General features: G+C 41.1%; 1 protein-coding gene across 6 annotated transcripts in view; it reads right to left on the bottom strand.

The window, feature by feature from the left end:
• The window catches only part of LOC113075704 (NACHT, LRR and PYD domains-containing protein 3-like), a 40,223-nt gene extending 24,758 nt beyond the window's left edge, over positions 1-15,465 (bottom strand). For 2 of the 6 annotated variants that reach the window (XM_026248390.1, XM_026248395.1), the window contains exons 1-10: positions 15,346-15,465; positions 15,261-15,279; positions 14,724-14,809; positions 14,283-14,399; positions 13,714-13,830; positions 13,137-13,253; positions 12,466-12,576; positions 12,196-12,255; positions 10,321-12,114; positions 9,991-10,164 (exon numbers count right to left, since the gene is read on the bottom strand). In XM_026248390.1, coding sequence (XP_026104175.1) covers positions 9,991-10,164; positions 10,321-12,114; positions 12,196-12,255; positions 12,466-12,576; positions 13,137-13,253; positions 13,714-13,830; positions 14,283-14,399; positions 14,724-14,773 — 2,540 coding nt within the window. In that variant the 5' untranslated portion in view covers positions 14,774-14,809; positions 15,261-15,279; positions 15,346-15,465. The remainder of the gene's footprint in view (positions 1-9,990; positions 10,165-10,320; positions 12,115-12,195; positions 12,256-12,465; positions 12,577-13,136; positions 13,254-13,713; positions 13,831-14,282; positions 14,400-14,723; positions 14,810-15,260; positions 15,280-15,345) is intronic. The other 4 variants (XM_026248392.1, XM_026248394.1, XM_026248391.1 and 1 more) reach the window with 3 other exon arrangements.
• Between the last annotated feature and the right edge of the window lie 2,570 nt (positions 15,466-18,035).

The following is an 18,035-nucleotide window of genomic DNA, read 5'->3' as shown; positions in this document are numbered from 1 at the left end:
TCAGTGGAGAGCCCCGACACGAAGATGGATCATATCATCCCTCCTGAATATCGGGCGTTCCAGGATGTGTTCAGTAAGCGGTTGGCAACGAAGCTACCACCTCATAGGCCATGGGACTGCGCCATTGACCTCCTGCCTGGAGCAACCCTTCCTAAAGGACGAATCTATCCCCTGTCCATCCCGGAGCAGAAGGCCATGGAGGAGTATATACAGGAAGCCCTCGCTCAGGAGTTCATCCGACCATCTACTTCCCCTGCCGCTTCCAGCTTCTTCTTCGTGGCCAAGAAGGACGGAGGCTTGAGGCCGTGCATCGATTATCGGCACCTCAATTCACAAACCGTCAAATTCAGTTATCCTCTTCCCCTGGTCCCAGCGGCGTTGGAACAACTACGCGGAGCCAGGATCTTCACGAAACTGGACTTGAGGAGCGCCTACAACCTAATCCGCATCCGGAAGGGGGACGAATGGAAGACCACTTTCATCACTCCTTCCGGGCACTATGAATACCGGGTCATGCCGTATGGGTTATCCAACAGTCCATCCGTCTTCCAAAACTACATGAATGAAGTCTTCAGAGATTACCTTAACAAGTTCGTAATTGTCTACATCGACGACATCCTCATCTACTCAACATCCAAGCAAGAACATATCCATCATGTCATCCTCGTACTCCGAAAACTCCGGGAACACCACCTTTACCTCAAATCCGAAAAATGTGAGTTCCATACGCCCTCAGTCCAGTTCCTAGGTTACATCATCGACCCATGTGGCGTGAAGATGGACCAGGGGAAGGTGGACGCCATCACACACTGGCCTCAACCCGGCTCCATAAACGAACTTCAACGCTTCCTGGGCTTTGCCAACTTTTATCGAAGATTCATCAAGGACTACAGTTTACTCAGCTCCCCTCTAACTTCTCTCCTCCGGAACCGGCCCAAGTCTCTGTCCTGGAACCCCGAGGCCACTGAAGCTTTCCACCTGCTCAAACAAGCCTTCAAGACCGCTCCAATCCTCATCCACCCTGATCCCAGCCACCAGTTCATCGTGGAAGTGGACGCCTCATCCACCGGGGTCGGAGCAGTCCTCTCCCAGCGGCAGGGGAATCCACCACGACTCCATCCATGTGCCTTCTTCTCGAAGAAGCTATCCCCGGCGGAGCAGAATTATGACATCGGTAACCGTGAACTACTGGCCATTAAGCTGGCTCTGGAAGAATGGCGTCACTGGCTGGAGGGAGCCCAGTTCCCTTTCGAGGTGGTAACCGACCACCGGAACCTGGAATACCTCCGTGAAGCCAAAAGACTGAATCATCGCCAAGCTAGATGGGCCTTGTTCTTCACGAGATTCAACTTCAAGGTCACCTATCGCCCTGGCTCCCAGAACAATAGAGCCGACGCCCTCTCCCGTCTTCATCAAGCAGATCCCGAACCCAAATCTCCAGAACCAATCCTCCCTCCAGCCATGATAGTTAGTCCTATCCAGTGGAGAATTGATCATCTGATTGCACAGGAAAACCTTCAACACCCTGCTCCGCCGGGAGGTCCAGAAAGGAAACTCTTCGTCCCCCCTCAACATCGGATTACCCTCCTGGACTTAGCTCACACCTCTCCGGGCTCTGGACACCCAGGCAGGAGGCGGACCCTCTCGCTCCTACAACAGCGTTACTGGTGGCCATCGATGGCTCTGGATACGGTCCGCTACCTCAAAGGATGCTCCGTCTGCGCCATAGCAGACACCCCTAGAAGACTCCTGGAAGGTAAACTGGTGCCTCTGCCCATTCCTGAACGTCTATGGACCCATATCTGCATTGATTTCATGACTGACCTCCCTCTCTTTCAAGGCTACACCTGTGTACTGGTAGTGGTCGACAGGTTTTCAAAATCATGTAAACTCATCCCTCTCAAAGGACTCCCCACTGCGTTCGAAGCGGCAGAGGCACTATTCCACAACGTCTTCCGTCACTTTGGCATCCCAGAAGATATCGTCTCCGACAGAGGCCCCCAATTCATCTCTAGAGTCTGGTCAGCTTTCTTCCGTCTTCTAGGGGTGTCCGTCAGTCTCTCCTCGGGATACCATCCTCAGACCAACGGCCAGACGGAGCGTAAGATTCAGGAGCTGGGGAGGTTCCTGAGGATTTACTGCCACCGTAACCAGGACTGTTGGAGCCAGTACCTACCCTGGGCCGAATACGCTCAGAACTCCCTCCAGCAATCTACCACCGGGCTCACCCCCTTCCAATGTGTCCTTGGATACCAACCTCCGCTCTTCCCATGGTCAGGTGAGCCCTCGCAGGTCCCAGCGGTAGATCACTGGTTCCGACAGAGCGAGAGGGTCTGGGACTCGGCTCACATGCATCTCCAGCGGGCAGTGCGGAGGCATAAGGAGCAAGCGGACGCTCGTTGAGGACCCACGCCGCAATACCAACCTGGACAACAAGTCTGGCTCTCGACGAGGGACATCCGCCTCCGACTGCCCTGCCGTAAGCTGAGTCCCCGATACATCGGACCATTCACTATTGAACGGCAACTGAACGAAGTGACCTATAGACTCCAACTCCCTGCACAGTACCGTATCTCACCTTCATTCCATGTCTCACTCCTCAAACCCTTCACTGAACCTTTGTCTCCTCCATCCACAGAACCTGGTGATGATGCCGTACCTCCTCCTCCGGCCATCGAAGACGACAACGACATCTTCCGGGTGAGAGCTATCCTCGACTCTCGATGACGGGGTCCTCAACTGGAGTACCTTGTGGACTGGGAAAACTACGGCCCGGAGGAGCGTTGCTGGGTTAATCGTAACGACATCCTGGACCCCAGCCTTCTCACTGACTTTCATCAAGACCATCCAGACCGCCCCGCTCCCCGTGGCCGAGGTAGACCCCGTCGTCGCACAAGATCCCAGCCGTCAGGAGCCGCCCGTGGAGGAGGGGGTACTGTCACAGCCACACCTTCTACACTCCCGGAATCGGACACTTACGCCACACCCACTCGTCCCCAATCACCCGAATTCTGAACTCCTGTGCATCATCACCAGAACCACATATAAAGCCATCAGTCACCATCACTCATCGTCTGGTCTTGCACCGATCTCCTCACTTGCCTGAACGCCATTATTAAACCTACCTGAACTCTTGAACCCTCTTCATCCTCGTCAGTCTTCCTGTCCCCATCGTCTTCATCTGAGCACCATCTGGATCACCGTTCACCATAAGGGAAGTTGTGTTGTCACCGTTCTATCCACGTGTCAAGATTCACCTGTGTCTGAAACCTCTGATTCACATTAAACTACCTTATCACTGAATCCTCTGTGTCCTCGTCTGTGTCTGACACACACACACACATGAACAAAGGCATCTGCTAAATTAATTACTGCATGATGTTTGATTTTGAGAAATTGATGTTTTCTGGTTCAATTGTTTTGAAAGCTTCACTATTCACAGATGAAGGTCATTCACACACGCACAATATCTCTGGTTCTTTGCCTCCACATCATATATTACAATCATTTATTACACAGCTCTTAGGAATACTGGATTCTGATTGGTCAGTCACAACACTGCTATTTCCTGATAATGATCGTTGTCAATAGCAACGCTACATAACAGACCACTGTGAGGCTGGAAGAACCTCAGACAGTATTCTTTAATCTTCTGAGAACTAAGATAAAACTGCAAGAAAACTTCTTTCTATCCTGTCCCTTCACACCTCTTCCTTCTGAACCATTTCCTTCCCTTAACTGATCCTTTCCTTCATCAGAATGGTTAAATGGAAAATACAATCTTCTATTTTCTTGTTTTAAACAAATGCATCACATGCTATTTTGCATTGGCGTTGTCAGTTTATATATAAATGAAATCAGAAGACTACACTATCAATAGTATTATCATGTTGTCATATTGATTTCACGAGTTCACATCTACATATATTAATACAGTAAGTTTATGCGTATTTGGCGTGCTGTCCGGGTGTAGGGCACCGAGCTCGGGATGTGGCCCGAACCCAGAGTACTCCCCCCGGTTGTGGTAAGAGTAGATGGATCTATAAGTGAGGAGAAATGGGGTGGAGGAGGGATGCTGAAAACTGTCACTGAACAGAGGTAGGCTCTGCTGTTATTTATACCTTGTCATGAGTTGATTACTGATTGGTCTCCACTTGTGTTAATCAGGTTAATGAACTGCGACTGCTCCTCCCGAACTTTGTTATAAAACAGCATTTCACAAGTTCACATCTACGTATATTAATACAGTAAGTTTATGCGTATTTGGCGTGCTGTCCGGGTGGAGGGCTCCGAGCTCGGGATGTGGCCTGAACCCAGAGTACTCCCCCTAAAACAAGAGAGCAAAAGGACAGCCGCCGGACTACGAACCCCCCAAACGCAGAGATTTGGCGGGCTGACGTTTTTAGAAGTATGTTCGTTTGACCAGGAGATCTCACGTTGCCTCTGGCAGAAGCAGAGGAGCAGGCAGGTCCTGTTGGTTAATAGTTGATGAAGAAGCGGTTACGATGTCGGGAAGACAGGCTCCACCGTCTGCCTGCGAGGTGTAATGATGTATTGACTAGATGCGTAATGTGTCCGCTGGGAGGCTAAGGCTCGCTGGACAGATAGAGGAAACTAATTATATTCCTGCATCCGCTGGAAGACTGGCTCGCTGGACGAAGAACAGAAAGAGATGGATGCATACTGCGTCCACTGGGACGAGGCTCACTGGACGGGTAGAGGAAATGAATGGGTATTTACTGCTTCCGCTGAGAGACTAGTGCTTGCTGGACAGACAGAGGAAACATATAGGTATTTACAGTGTCCGCTGGGAGACTGAGGCTCACTGGACAGGTAGAGGAACAAAATAGATGTTTACTGAGTCCGCTGTGAGACTAGTGCTCGCTGGACTGATAGAGGAGACAAATAGGTATTTTCTGCGTCCGCTGGGAGACTAAAGCTCGCTGGACAGGCAGGGGAACCAAATAGATATTTCTGCGTCCGCTGGGAGACTAGTGCTCGCTGGACCGACAGATGAGACAAATAGGTATTTTACTGCGTCCGCTGAGAGACTAGTGCTCGCTGGACAGATAAGGGAAACGAAAAGATCAATTTTTTTTTTTTTATTATTATGTTTGAAAACGGTGGGTTATGCGGAGCTGAAAGATCGATTAGGAGTTCTGACCCCAGAATTATCCAAGTAGCCGCTCCAATGGCTAATGCAACTGGGAATGTGGGGCATCAAAGCTGATCATGAACCCTTGTTGAAATTCATGTCACCTATTGTGAAAACAATAAGTTATATTTCATATATTTATAATAAGCTGTTCAGTGAAATGGCTTAACATAATGAAATCAGAATTTTTGTGGGGGAGATACGGAAAAGGCTCCTGCGGGAGCAGACACTGCTGCGGCAGTGGGGAAATACGGAAGAGGCTCCTGTGGGAGCAGACACTGCTGCGGCAGTGGAGGGATACAGAAAGGCTCCTGCGGGAGCAGACACTTCTGCGGCAGTGGGGAGATACGGAAAAGGCTCCTGCGGGAGCAGACACTGCTGCGGCAATGGGGAGATACGGAAAAGGCTCCTGTGGAAGCAGCTCTGCATTTAACCCATCCAAAGTGCACGCACAGCAGTGAACACGCACACACCATGAACGCACACCCGGAGCAGTGGGCAACTATTTATGCTGCGGCGCCCGGGGAGCAGTTGGGGGTTCAGTGCCTTGCTCAAGGACACCTCAGTCATGGTATAGCCGGGCCGTGATTCAAACCCACAACCCTAGGGTTAGGAGTCCACTCTCTAACCACTGGGCCCTGACTTCCCCCTCCTTGACTGTGGGAAGAGTAGACAGGTTAGTAACATTTGATGGGGCAACCTTAATGAATGCATAGCCTACTGTGTTGCCAGCTTAGCAATTGGTAGCCTAATTTGACAATTCCTTAAGCCTTGTCCACAAAAAGAATCACTCCTCTTGTTTTGGCCTTCAGGCCTTTTTTAAACAGCCTCCAAAATGCATACTAGAGCTGCAACTAACGATTATTATTATTATTTTTTTTTTTTTTTTTGCGCTAATGATATGTACAACTTCTAATATGATATTTCAACCTTTGTTCATTTTCAACCAATGTGGTGGAAGTTTTTACAGTATAAAATAATAGAGGCAAAGAAAATTATTTTACTATTGTAAATATGAGTTTATGATAGCGTTTATAATTAAACCACAGTAGCAATAAATTTACAGTTGTCTGAGACGTCATGAAATGTTCTTTAGCATCACAACCATAGAAAGTAGTCAGGGTTCTGCTAAGGTTTAGCATGGTTTCCAGAGATCTGGAGCTGATTCTGGGTAGCTCGGTGGTTTGTGACTGTTGTCTCGCAGCGCGCTGTCTTTTAAGGGGCCGTTCACATATCACATCTTTTGCGCGCACAAGTTCGTCGTTTCCAATGTAGGCGCGCGATAAGCGGACTTTGTTTTGTGATAGAATGCAACTTTCTTCATTCGCAGTATGCCATTATGCGAGATGTAAACAGTGTGAAGCGTCCACACATTTCAACGCGAGTCGACGTATTTTTGTAGTCGACGTAAACGATGATGTCGACGCGTCGTTGCAGCACTAATTAGTGGTGTAAATTATGATTCTTTCTAGAGATTCGTTCATTTTCAGTTCGTTCACCAAAATGATTTGTTCAGATTCATTCAGTGATAATTTCTTCGTTTTACACAAAATATGCCAGCAGGTAAAAAGAGTGTATTATGTGTTATTTCTTAAGTCAACGAACGCATTCACTTGTTACAAAAACTGATCTGGCTTTATTCAAATGTGTGTATAATTGCATTCAATATATAAAGTCTAATTGAGTTGTTCAGATGAACAAAGCTATGTGCCAGTTCATTTCATTCACAAACGACATGTATCCGTTCATTCAGTTCGTTCACGAATGACATGTGTGCCAGTTCAGTCATTTCACTCACGAACGATAAGATCTCTAGATCTAGTTCAGACTCATATGAAACTCGTTCATTGAAGGGCGTATTCGTTACTACATTTAACAAATCACATACTCTGTCACATCTCATACTCGAAGGCTATTGGCTCGAGGTTGAGTAATTCTTTGACAGGATGAAATGGTTGTTACCCGGTTCACTGAGCTGCACATGCGCTGCTTATAAGCGTCGCACTGCTGTGGAGGGAGGAACTTCACTGAATAAGAAATATGAGTCTGTGGATTACGTGAAGATTCGTTCACCTAAAAGATTTGTTCAAAAAGAACGATTCGTTCACAAACGACACGTCACTAGCCCTAATGGATACATTTGGAACACTGGTTTCACATTGTAGTATAGACTTTGGAAACAGAGGCTTTATCTGAAAGTAGCAGATCTGAAAAATCCCCGTATGGATCTCCTTGCTGGAAGGAAAATTGGTTCTGTGATAAGATGACAGACAGTGCGAACCGCGATGCTGAAAACTGTCAATGAACAGAGGTAGGTTCTGCTGTTATTTATACCTTGTCATGAGTTGATTACTGATTGGTCTCCACTTGTGTTAATCAGGTTAATGAACTGCGACTGCTTCTCCCGAACTTTGTTATAAAAAAGCATGTTGTGTGTCTGCATTTTGAGACTTTCTTGAAGTCTTCTTTGAGCTTTCTATAGCCGTGTTCCCACTGTCGAGCTTAAACCTGGCATGCTAGTGCACACCAGGGCCAGTCACGTTTCCACTGTCACTTCCGGGTCTTGATCGTACCTCGTCAGGGCTTGATCGTGCCTCGTCGGGGCTTTCTCGGGGCCAACAGCCAGGGTTTTTCGGCCAAAGCGGTCCAGCTGGGGCTAGAGGAGTGGTCATGAACAAAGGAGGAGTTTCTCAACGTCTGGAGAGCTCAGCGCTGCGGATCATTTCAGAAAGATAACAGCTATAACACCAGTATTAAAGACTTTTTAAAATAAGTTGATATCAAAACTCACTCATAGTCCGCAGCGACTGTTTGAAATAACTTGTTTCGATGTGGATTATGATCCCCATAAAAGGCAGAAATATTTAAAAGCGATGTAAAAGACTATGCACGATAAACATTAACATTACCATAGTAAACATGGTAAATGCAACCACTTGGAGAAATCAGACGTCAGCTTCTTATTCTCTATCACAATTGTGTTTTTATTTAGTAACATATTTTATCTGTCATATGTCTCAAGAGTTTAGCTCCGCGTAGAATAAGTCTTGAAAATAAAATTATGATTTTTGTTCGGGTGCTTTTATAAAAATATACAGGCAGCGCTTTGGATCATAACAAAAAGCAGCTATAACACAAGTATTAAAAACTTTTTTTAATAAGTTGAGCTCAAAACTCACTTTCAGTCGGCAGCGTGTGTTTGAAATAATTTGATCCGATGTGGATTATAATCATACAAGATAGAAATATTTATAGCATTACCACAGTAAACATAGTAAATTGTCACGCTGTCAGTCTCTGTTTTCCTGGATGTTCCCTAGTGAGCTCACTTCTCCTTAGGCACTTCACCATAGGCACTTTAATTCCTCTAGTCTGGTCCTGTCTTCACAGTAATTGCACTCCAATTAATCGCACAGGTGCAGACAATCCTTTGTCGTTAGTCTCCTTATAAATAGCTGTCCTTCTCTGTTGTTTGTATGGAGTCCTTATCCTTCGTGTACCTATGTTCTCGTCTCCCGAGACTTTCCCTTACCTTCTCGTTCCTCCGAGTTTCCGTCCGTTCCATCCGGTTTCCGTCCGTTCCATCCGGTTTCCTTTTTTGTTTTGTTTTGTTTGTCTGCCAAGACTGTTTATTTTGTATTACCCTTTTTGTTATTAAAATCATACTTGCAATTGGATCTACCCTCTTCTTGTGTTTTCCCTAACACACATCGTCACAGTAAATATGATCGCTTGAAGAAATCAGATGTCAGCTTCTTGTCCTCTATCACAATCGTGTATTAATTTAATAACTTATCTGTCATAAGTCTCGTTTTGAGAGTTTAGCTCCACGTTGCCTATCATAAATATATAATAACGTTTTTTTTGTTTTTGTTTGTGTGCTTTTATAAAAATAGAGAGATTATCATTCATTCTAAATGTGACGTATAGGCCACTGTGGCCACAAATAAACAGAAACAGACTCTACTGAATAAGCAGGCTATTTTTATAAGCTTTTAAAATAAATAAAATACAAATACATTTATTTCTGTGTGATTTAATTTTGAATCCTGAAAAATTAATTCATTGTGATCAAAGTATCACTTATTCTATAGTAAAACATTGATGCTTTTGAATATGAATATTTAACAAAGCATACAAACAAACAGGCACTTTTATCGTGTTCGTTTTGTGATCGCGCTAGTTCCATTGACTTATTTCTTAGTTTTCTGATAACTTCTCTTTGTTGGTGAAATGATGAGTTTGCATGACGTTGTTCTGAGAGGCGTGTGAAGGGCGTGTTTTAGTGACGCACAGCGGAGCTTCAGGTGCTACTGGCCCGAGACTATGAGCCCCGCCCGGCCCGGTTTAAGCCCTGGCTCCCACTGGCCCGACAGTGGAAATGCAGCTTATGTGGGCCCATCATACTCTTTAGCAAATTAGATGTGAGCTTACCATTCAACTGATAATAACCTGCTGAGAGTGCTAAACTCGGCTTTTAGTGAATGACTTCAAACAGAAAAGAAGTCAATCAATGTCCTCATAAGGTGTTATAAGTCACAAATCCACAAACACTTTACTTCACTTAATATCCCAGTGTTCATCCACCATGCTTGAATGCTTGGGCTTAAAATCCACAAATCCAATTCACTTGTGAATCATATATTTTACATAAATTGGAAACAATGCTTACATTATAAAATTGTCAAAACTTTTGAATGAAACTAATGAAGACTAAACAAAATCATCTTCAACACACACATTTAGATATTCATTTAGTTTTTGTGTTTATTTTGTTCATTACTGACCATAGAATGAAAATGGGAGAGGATGTTGACACATTTATATAATCTTACCACAATGTCTCCAGTTTACAGCGAGGATCCTTCAGTAGATCAGAGAGCAGCTTCACTCCTGACGCTCCTAGTTTATTAAATGACAGATCCAGTTCTCTCAGGTGTGAGGGGTTTGATCTCAGAGCTGAAGCCAGAGCAGCACAACCTTCATCTGTGACTCCACAATCACTCAAACTGTAGAGAACAATGACACTCTTCAGTCTCTCAGTTCAGGAAACACTGATATAAATGATACATGATTCCTCCTTTTATGCCTTTGGTAAGAAAGTACATGCTAAAGTGCTAAATGTGATCATGTTTTATCAGTGTAGTGATTGTTGTGTGACTTACTGAACTGATCTGGATTCTTTAATCACAGGCAGCAACTTCTGAAGAACTTCATCTGCTGTATTTTGGCCTCCAATAAACTGTTTCAGATTAAACTCATCCATCTTCTGCTCTGATGTCAGCAGCACAAAAACCAGAGATGACCACTGTGAAGAGGAGAGTTTGGTTTCTCCAATTTGTTCAGATGTCAGATAACCCTGGATCTCCTGCATCAGTGAATCATCTCCCAGTTCATTCAGACAGTGGAACAGATTGATGGATCTCTCTGGAGAGTGATTCTCCCTGATCTTCTGTTTGATGAACTCAACTGTTTCCTCTTTGTTGAAGGAGCAGCTTCCTGTCTGTACCAGTAGTTCTCGTAAGAGAGTCTGATTGGACTCCAATGAAAGACCCAGAAGAAAACGCAGGAAAAGGTCCAGATGTCCATTTTTACTCAGTAAAGCTTCATCCACAGCTCTATTATGCAAATGAGATATGGAATTATATTTCTTCTTTTTTAAAACTTTGGTGAAGACACTTTGTTTGGTTTGGTCAAACACATTTCTGTAGTTCTTTGTACAAGAGAGATGTGGATATAGAGCTGCTAGATGTTCCTGGATGCTCAGATGAACAAAGCAGAAGACTTTTCCCTGATACAAGCCTGACTCCTCTCTGAAAATCTGAGTGCACAATCCTGAGTACACTGCTGCTTCTGTCTCATCAATTCCACACTCTCTCAGGTCTTCCTCATAGAAGATCAGGTTTCCTTTCACAAGCTGCTGAAAAGCCAGTTTTCCCAGTTTGAGGATCATATCTTCATCTTTGACTGTTTTCTCATAGTCCTTCTCATGTTTGATGTTGGTCTGAAGGATCAGGAAGTGTGTGTACATCTGAGTGAGAGTCTTGGGAATCTCTCCACTCTCTGCTTCACTCAACATCTTCTCCAGAACAGCGGCTGAGATCCAGCAGAACACTGGGATGTGGCACATGATGTAGAGGCTCCTTGATGACTTCAGGTGTGAGATGATCCTGTCGGCCAGACTCTGATCACTGATTCTCTTCCTGAAGTATTCCTCCTTCTGTGGTTCATTGAAGCCTCGTACCTCTGTCACTCGATGGACACACTCAGAGGGGACGAGATCAGCTGCTGATGGTCTGGAGGTGATCCAGATGAGAGCAGAGGGAAGCAGATTCCCCACAATGAGGTTCATCAGTAGCACATCCACTGAGACTGATTCAGATATATTACACAGTTTCACTTTACTCTTAAAATCCAGAGACAGACGACACTCATCCAGACCATCAAAGATGAACAGCACTTTATATTCATCACTGGATATTTCTATTTCTTTTGTTTCAGGGAAAAAGACATGAAGAAGATCTGAAAGACTGATTGTTTTGTCCTTCATCAGGTTGATTTCTCGGAAAGGAAGTGGAAATATGAGCTGTACGTCCTGATTCTCTTTCCCTTCAGCCCAGTCCAGGATGAACTTCTGCACAGAGACTGTTTTTCCAATGCCAGCGACTCCCTTTGTCAGCACAGTTCTGATGGCTTTGTCTTGTCCAGGTAAAGGTCTAAAGATGTCATTGCATTTGATGGCTGTGTCCTCTGTTGCTGCTCTCCTGGATTGTGTCTCAATCTGTCTCACCTCATGCTCATTATTGATCTCTCCACTCTCACTCTCTGTGATGTAGAGCTCTGTGTAGATCTCATTCAGGAGAGTTGGGTTTCTCTGCATCGCTGTTCCTTCATACAGACGCTCAAACTTCTTCAGTAGATTTGATTTGAATCTGCTTTGGTCCAGTTGAGAGTCACGACTGAAAGTATAAAATACTAGATTAAGACTTAAATTAGATAAGTAAAACTGATATAATAAAATCTCTTGACAAATACTGTACCTCAGATTAGATGGCATGTTTTTTGCCCCAAATATTCCTTGAGTGTCAGCTAACTGCTCACTAATTATGGACAAACATGGACAGAGCAGAGACAATACAATTCAGCAGTGAAAAGCAGTCGAAAAACCAAATGTGTGCAAGGTAAATTTGTACAATGTTTGAAATGACACAGAATTACCTCATAAATCATCCTATTGTACAGAACAATTAAAACCAATCCATCTATCAAATCTATTCTCACATGAATCTATTTAAAAAGAGATGTTGTACCTCAGATCAGGTGGTGTGTGTCTTCCCTCAAATTTGACTGTTTTTTCCAAAGACTGTATACTCTTCATGGACACACAGCTGGGCTCTGATGAGACTGATCTGTCCCTTAGGCTTTAACAGAATAGAGACAATAGAGTATAGAATAGAATAGAATAAAAAGGGAAAAAATCAGATTGAATTGATTGATCAGTTGATTTTATGTGGAGTACATGAATATAACAAAGAAAACATGAAAACACATGAAAGGTAGATTCAGCAACTTTTATTTTGATTTTGACACTGATTTTGTTTTAGTTTTATTGTTACAAATGCCTCCATAAGACTTTACTTATAACAACAAACTGAGCCTCAAAAAAGAACAAACACAGCTATTTGGTCTGTCAATCATTTAGATGTTGTCCAATGTGTTTTTATGTTATTATGGCCTCTCTTCTTGTAGCATTCATGTTTTCTCCTGCTTTCCCGTATGTACAGTCAAGATGTGATCACTGTCTGACTCTGTCCCAAGTGGCTCTTAGTTTTTATTAAAACTCTGAGTACAGATAGTCTGCCATATTGTACTCTATTTTCATGGCTAGATAGCAGTGACTTTCATTCTGTTGAGGTGTTTTTCTATTAAAGTTATATAACTGTTTCATTTGTGCTGTAATTTGATGGTAAAAATATTGTACCTGAGATCAGGTGATGTGTGTCTTCCCTCAAATTTGACTGGTTTATCCATAGACTGGTCACTCTTCATGGACACACAGCTGGGCTCTGATGAGTTTGACCTGTCCCCCTGAAATTCACTGTAATAGAATAGCAACATTAGCTATAATAGATAGATAACAGAGATAATATAGTAGAGACAAGAATCTAAATGGTTGATTTTACATGAAAATAAATTCAACACGAGAATGTTGTCTATCTGAAAATAAATATGCCGAAATAAATGAGGAAATAAATTAAGCTGAAACGATATGTCATTGTCCAAGGATAATATCATCTATCTATCCACCTGTCTATCTGTCTGTGGTGTCAGTATTTAATGACACTTATTAAGTCCTGTGTACATCTCAACACCAGAATAAGAAAAAAGTCAACAGATCACTACACCAACCCTGACAAACACCATAAACACCATAAACACCCTGGTTATGTGGTGTATAGTGTATCTTCTATTTAACATTAAGATCATGTGAAGACAATCTATCTATCTAATCTATTCTAACATTCTCACATTAATCTATTTAAAAAGAGATGTTGTACCTGAGATCAGGTGATGTGTGTTTTCCCTCAAATTTGACTGGTTTATCCATAGACTGGTCACTCTTCATGGACACACAGCTGGGCTCTGATGAGTTTGACCTGTCCCCCTGAAATTCACTTTAATAGAATAGCAACATTAGCTATAATAGATAACAGAGATAATATAGTAGAGACAAGAATCTAACCGGTTGATTTTACATGAAAATAAATTCAACACGAGAATGTTGTCTATCTGAAAATAAATATGCCTAAATAAATTAAGAAATAAATTAAGATGAAAAGATATGTCATTGTCCAAGGATAATATCATCTATCCATCCACCTGTCTATCTGTCTGTGGTGTCAGTATTTAATGACACTGATTAAGTCCTGTGTACATCTCAACACCAGAATAAGAAAAAAGTAAACAGATCACTACACCAACCCTGACAAACACCATAAACACCATAAACACCCTGGTTATGTGGTGTATAGTGTATCTTCTATTTAACATTAAGATCATGTGAAGACAAGTTATCTAATCTATTCTCACATTCTCACATTAATATATTTAAAAAGAGATGTTGTACCTGAGATCAGGTGATGTGTGTCTTCCCTCAAATTTGACTGGTTTATCCATAGACTGGTCACTCTTCATGGACACACAGCTGGACTCTGATGAGACTGATCTGTCCCCCTGAAACTTACTTTAATAGAATAGCAACATTGGAAAAGAGATAATATAGTAGAGACAAGAATCCAAATGGTTGATTTTACATGAAAATAAATTAAACACAAGAATGCTGTCTATCCGGAAAAAAAAAAAAAATATATATATATATATGCCGAAATAAACTAAGAAATAAATGAAGCTGAAGAGTGATGACACTGTCCAATGATAATGTAATCTATCTATCCACCTGTCTATCTGTCAGTGGTATCTTTGGTGTCAGTATTTAAAACACCCTGGTCATGTGACGTACAGTGTATCTTCTGTTAAACATTAAGATCATATGAAGACTTTGACATACCTGCATCCTGGAGAAACGTCTCTATCTCTGAATGCTTGTGTGTCTTCCATGATTCATTCAGTCTTCATGAAGCTGCACAGATACATCTGATGAGACATAAACACTCAGATACAACAAAATACAAGAAGTGTGTGTTTATAGAAAACAAAAATACTCTGACTTCTGATTTCTAATCAGTAATCAAGATTTCACTTCTGGCTTAATTAGATTTGTCATCATATTATTGTATATGTTCAGAATTGGCATCATCTGAATCAGCATAACTTCTTTTTCAGTTATATATTAACTTTAGTTTACACAGAAAATTTCGAGACACGCAGCTAAATTAAAAATAAATAAAGATGTTAAAGTGAAGATAGTTGCAACAATGTGGTTTATAACTTAGGCTTTTACGAACAGGCTTAAATACATAGAATTTGATTTTAACATAAGTTCTATATAGGCCTATGTCCAAAGATAATTAATAATGAAGACATCATTAATAAGATCAAAAATGCATATAACGTACTTCATAAGTAAGTTTTCACGGTTACTTACTTATTGAGGAAGTCGATAACTTTTCTTGACGCTTCACTTTAACACTTGCTCGAAATGTAAGGTTACTTGACATCAGTTTCCTCAACAATATCACGTAAATTCCTACAAAACATACACATACAGAAATCACTGGATACTTAAATGCTCATTATATATAATGAGTTAAAGATTCTTAAACACGGGTGTAAAAATGGCGCAGGAAGAAAAAGCACAACACAGGTTTACTTTCACTTTCGGTTTACTGCAGTCACATGACCTCTGCGTTGCGTGGTAGCGATGGACTTTTATTTATTTATTTATTTATTTATTTATTTTATTTATTTATTTATTTATTTAACACGGCTTCATAAAGCTTGGAAACCTTTGCAAATTATTTGTTTACAAAGAATTTGTCGGAGCATGTATCAAAATGAATCCACAGTCAAATAATTTATAATAATTTTTTAATATAAAAAAACATTATACAGGTACTTCTTATTTAAGGGTATTTCATTATTTTAATTGTATTTAATGTATTCAACTTTCAATAAAACATTCACAACCGGTTCGTAAAATGTTTTTGTCAAATGTTTTATCCATGTTTTGGCCTGAGACACTTGGTGTTGGTAGACATATTTTAAAAATTCATAAAAAAAAAAAAAAAAAAAAAAAAAAAAAAAAAAAAAAAAAAAAAAAAATATATATATATATATATATATATATATATATATATATATATATATATATATATATATTATTATTATTATTATTTATTATTTTTTTCTGCAAATTATTGTTCTACATCTGTCCAAGTAGGCTACCACTGTGGTCATTTTCATGTTGCTGTACTGTTTCATTCATCAATAATTGCTTGCCAAAATGATAACTAATACTATTTATCTCACTATATAGTCATATTTTACAAATTCATAAAAATATTAAATCTCCTCAAATACTTCTGTGTTGATTTTCATGTTGCTAAACCGTTTCAATCTTTAATAATTGAATGCCAAATTCATGACCAATGTATCATTAACAAATAAATTCCAATTCTGTTATGCAAGACAAAAGGAGTTTTCAGCACCTGACATCTCGTCCTTATATTTCGTTGCGTAGGCTATTAAACATTTTTTAGAATATTTGATATCATTGATATGAATATTTTTGGTAACTAAATATCGCCAGCTAAAAAGTAACTAGTAACTTGTACTCTGAGTATTTTTTGAGAGGAGTACTTTTTACTTTTACTTAAACAATGTTTTGACAGCAGCACTTTTACTTGTAATTGAGTATTTTTTCATCAATGTAACAGTCCTTGTATTTATTTCCAGTACTCTTTCCACCTCTGAAAACAATTGCACCAACGATGTAACAAACACAATGTGAAGCGGTCGGAGTGTTGTGGGGCACTTAACAATTTACACCCGCCACTAAAAAAGAGAACTACCTGAGGCAAAGGCGCTAAATTTGAAGCACCCACCCAAGCGCTTTCATGTATATGTTCATATAATTTCATGGACGGGAAGCTGACTGACGAACACCCTTACCCAGAGAAATGGCTCGGTACGATGTTCTGGTAAAGAAGTCACGTCGGGGGATGAAAAGGTTCAGATTCAGATTCAGATTCAGATCAGATTCGGGTAAGCTAACCTTAACTTAACTAACTATGTGTTTGCTCCCCTAACGTTCGATTTATGAAGTCCATTCTATGAATACATTTAAGATCAGTAACAAGCAGTTTAAAAAAAAAAAAAGCACAACAAATTTCCGATGATTACCATTGTCCACCTATTTATTTCATTTTTTCGGTAGTAAAAGATATTATGGCACATTTCAATAAATCACATTATTCCTGCTACAGAGATTGCAGGTGATAGCAGGCCAGCTAGCTACGTTTCTCATTCAGATATTGACCTACGTTTGAACACTACAGTTAAGAGTGTGTACTATTTTGTTTCTAATGCATCTTTCTCTCTCTCTCACACACACACACACACACACAGACAAACTGCGCTAAGTTCGGGTCCCATCATATATTAATTCTCTTGCAGTGGTGGACAACTGTGAGGGTGATCAGATCCACATGCCCATGACCTGGCTGACCGTCACCAGAAGTTACCTGCTGTAATTAGCATTTCTTACAAACTTTTACAATGTCACCAGAAGTTACCTGCTGTAATAGTTATTTTCATGAGCCTTTACAATGTCCCCTGACATTACCCGCTGTGAATGGTTTTTTTAGTTTTTTTTTTGTATCTTAATTTGATCTTTTTTTTGAAGGAATAAGTCATGTCAAGTTTTCAAGTTTATTCCATCTTGGTTTATTACATATGGAAATTAAATGGTGAAATTTTACAGGATGGTCAGTAGAAGGTGTCTCTTGCTTCCTGAAAACAACAAACACTGATCAACAAATCACAAATGATTTAATAAAACTTATATTCAATTATACATGTTCTAAAACACAAATCACAGTCTGTCTCTTGCTTAACACAACTGATTTTAAACAACTTATTTAATATAGTTCCAGTCTTCACCCACGCCCTCTATATCCCACCCCAATTACCTAATATCCTATCCTTAACCCTAAATATTCTCATTCCTGCTTATTTACAAAGCTGCAAGTATCTTGTGGAAAGCAGGTCGCTTGCCTGAAACTCATCTGACACATGAGGAAGCATATACTTAAAATAAAAGGTTTTTAGCTACAGTCCTGGCACAGAATTGCTCATTATATTGGACATGTAACAGAACTTGCTGTGATGGGACCCAGACGAGCAGCTTACAGGACCTCAG

This window comes from Carassius auratus, unplaced genomic scaffold (genome assembly GCF_003368295.1).
Source record: "Carassius auratus strain Wakin unplaced genomic scaffold, ASM336829v1 scaf_tig00017499, whole genome shotgun sequence".
Lineage (NCBI taxonomy): Eukaryota > Metazoa > Chordata > Actinopteri > Cypriniformes > Cyprinidae > Carassius > Carassius auratus.
This window is presented reverse-complemented; position numbering and strand designations above follow the sequence as displayed.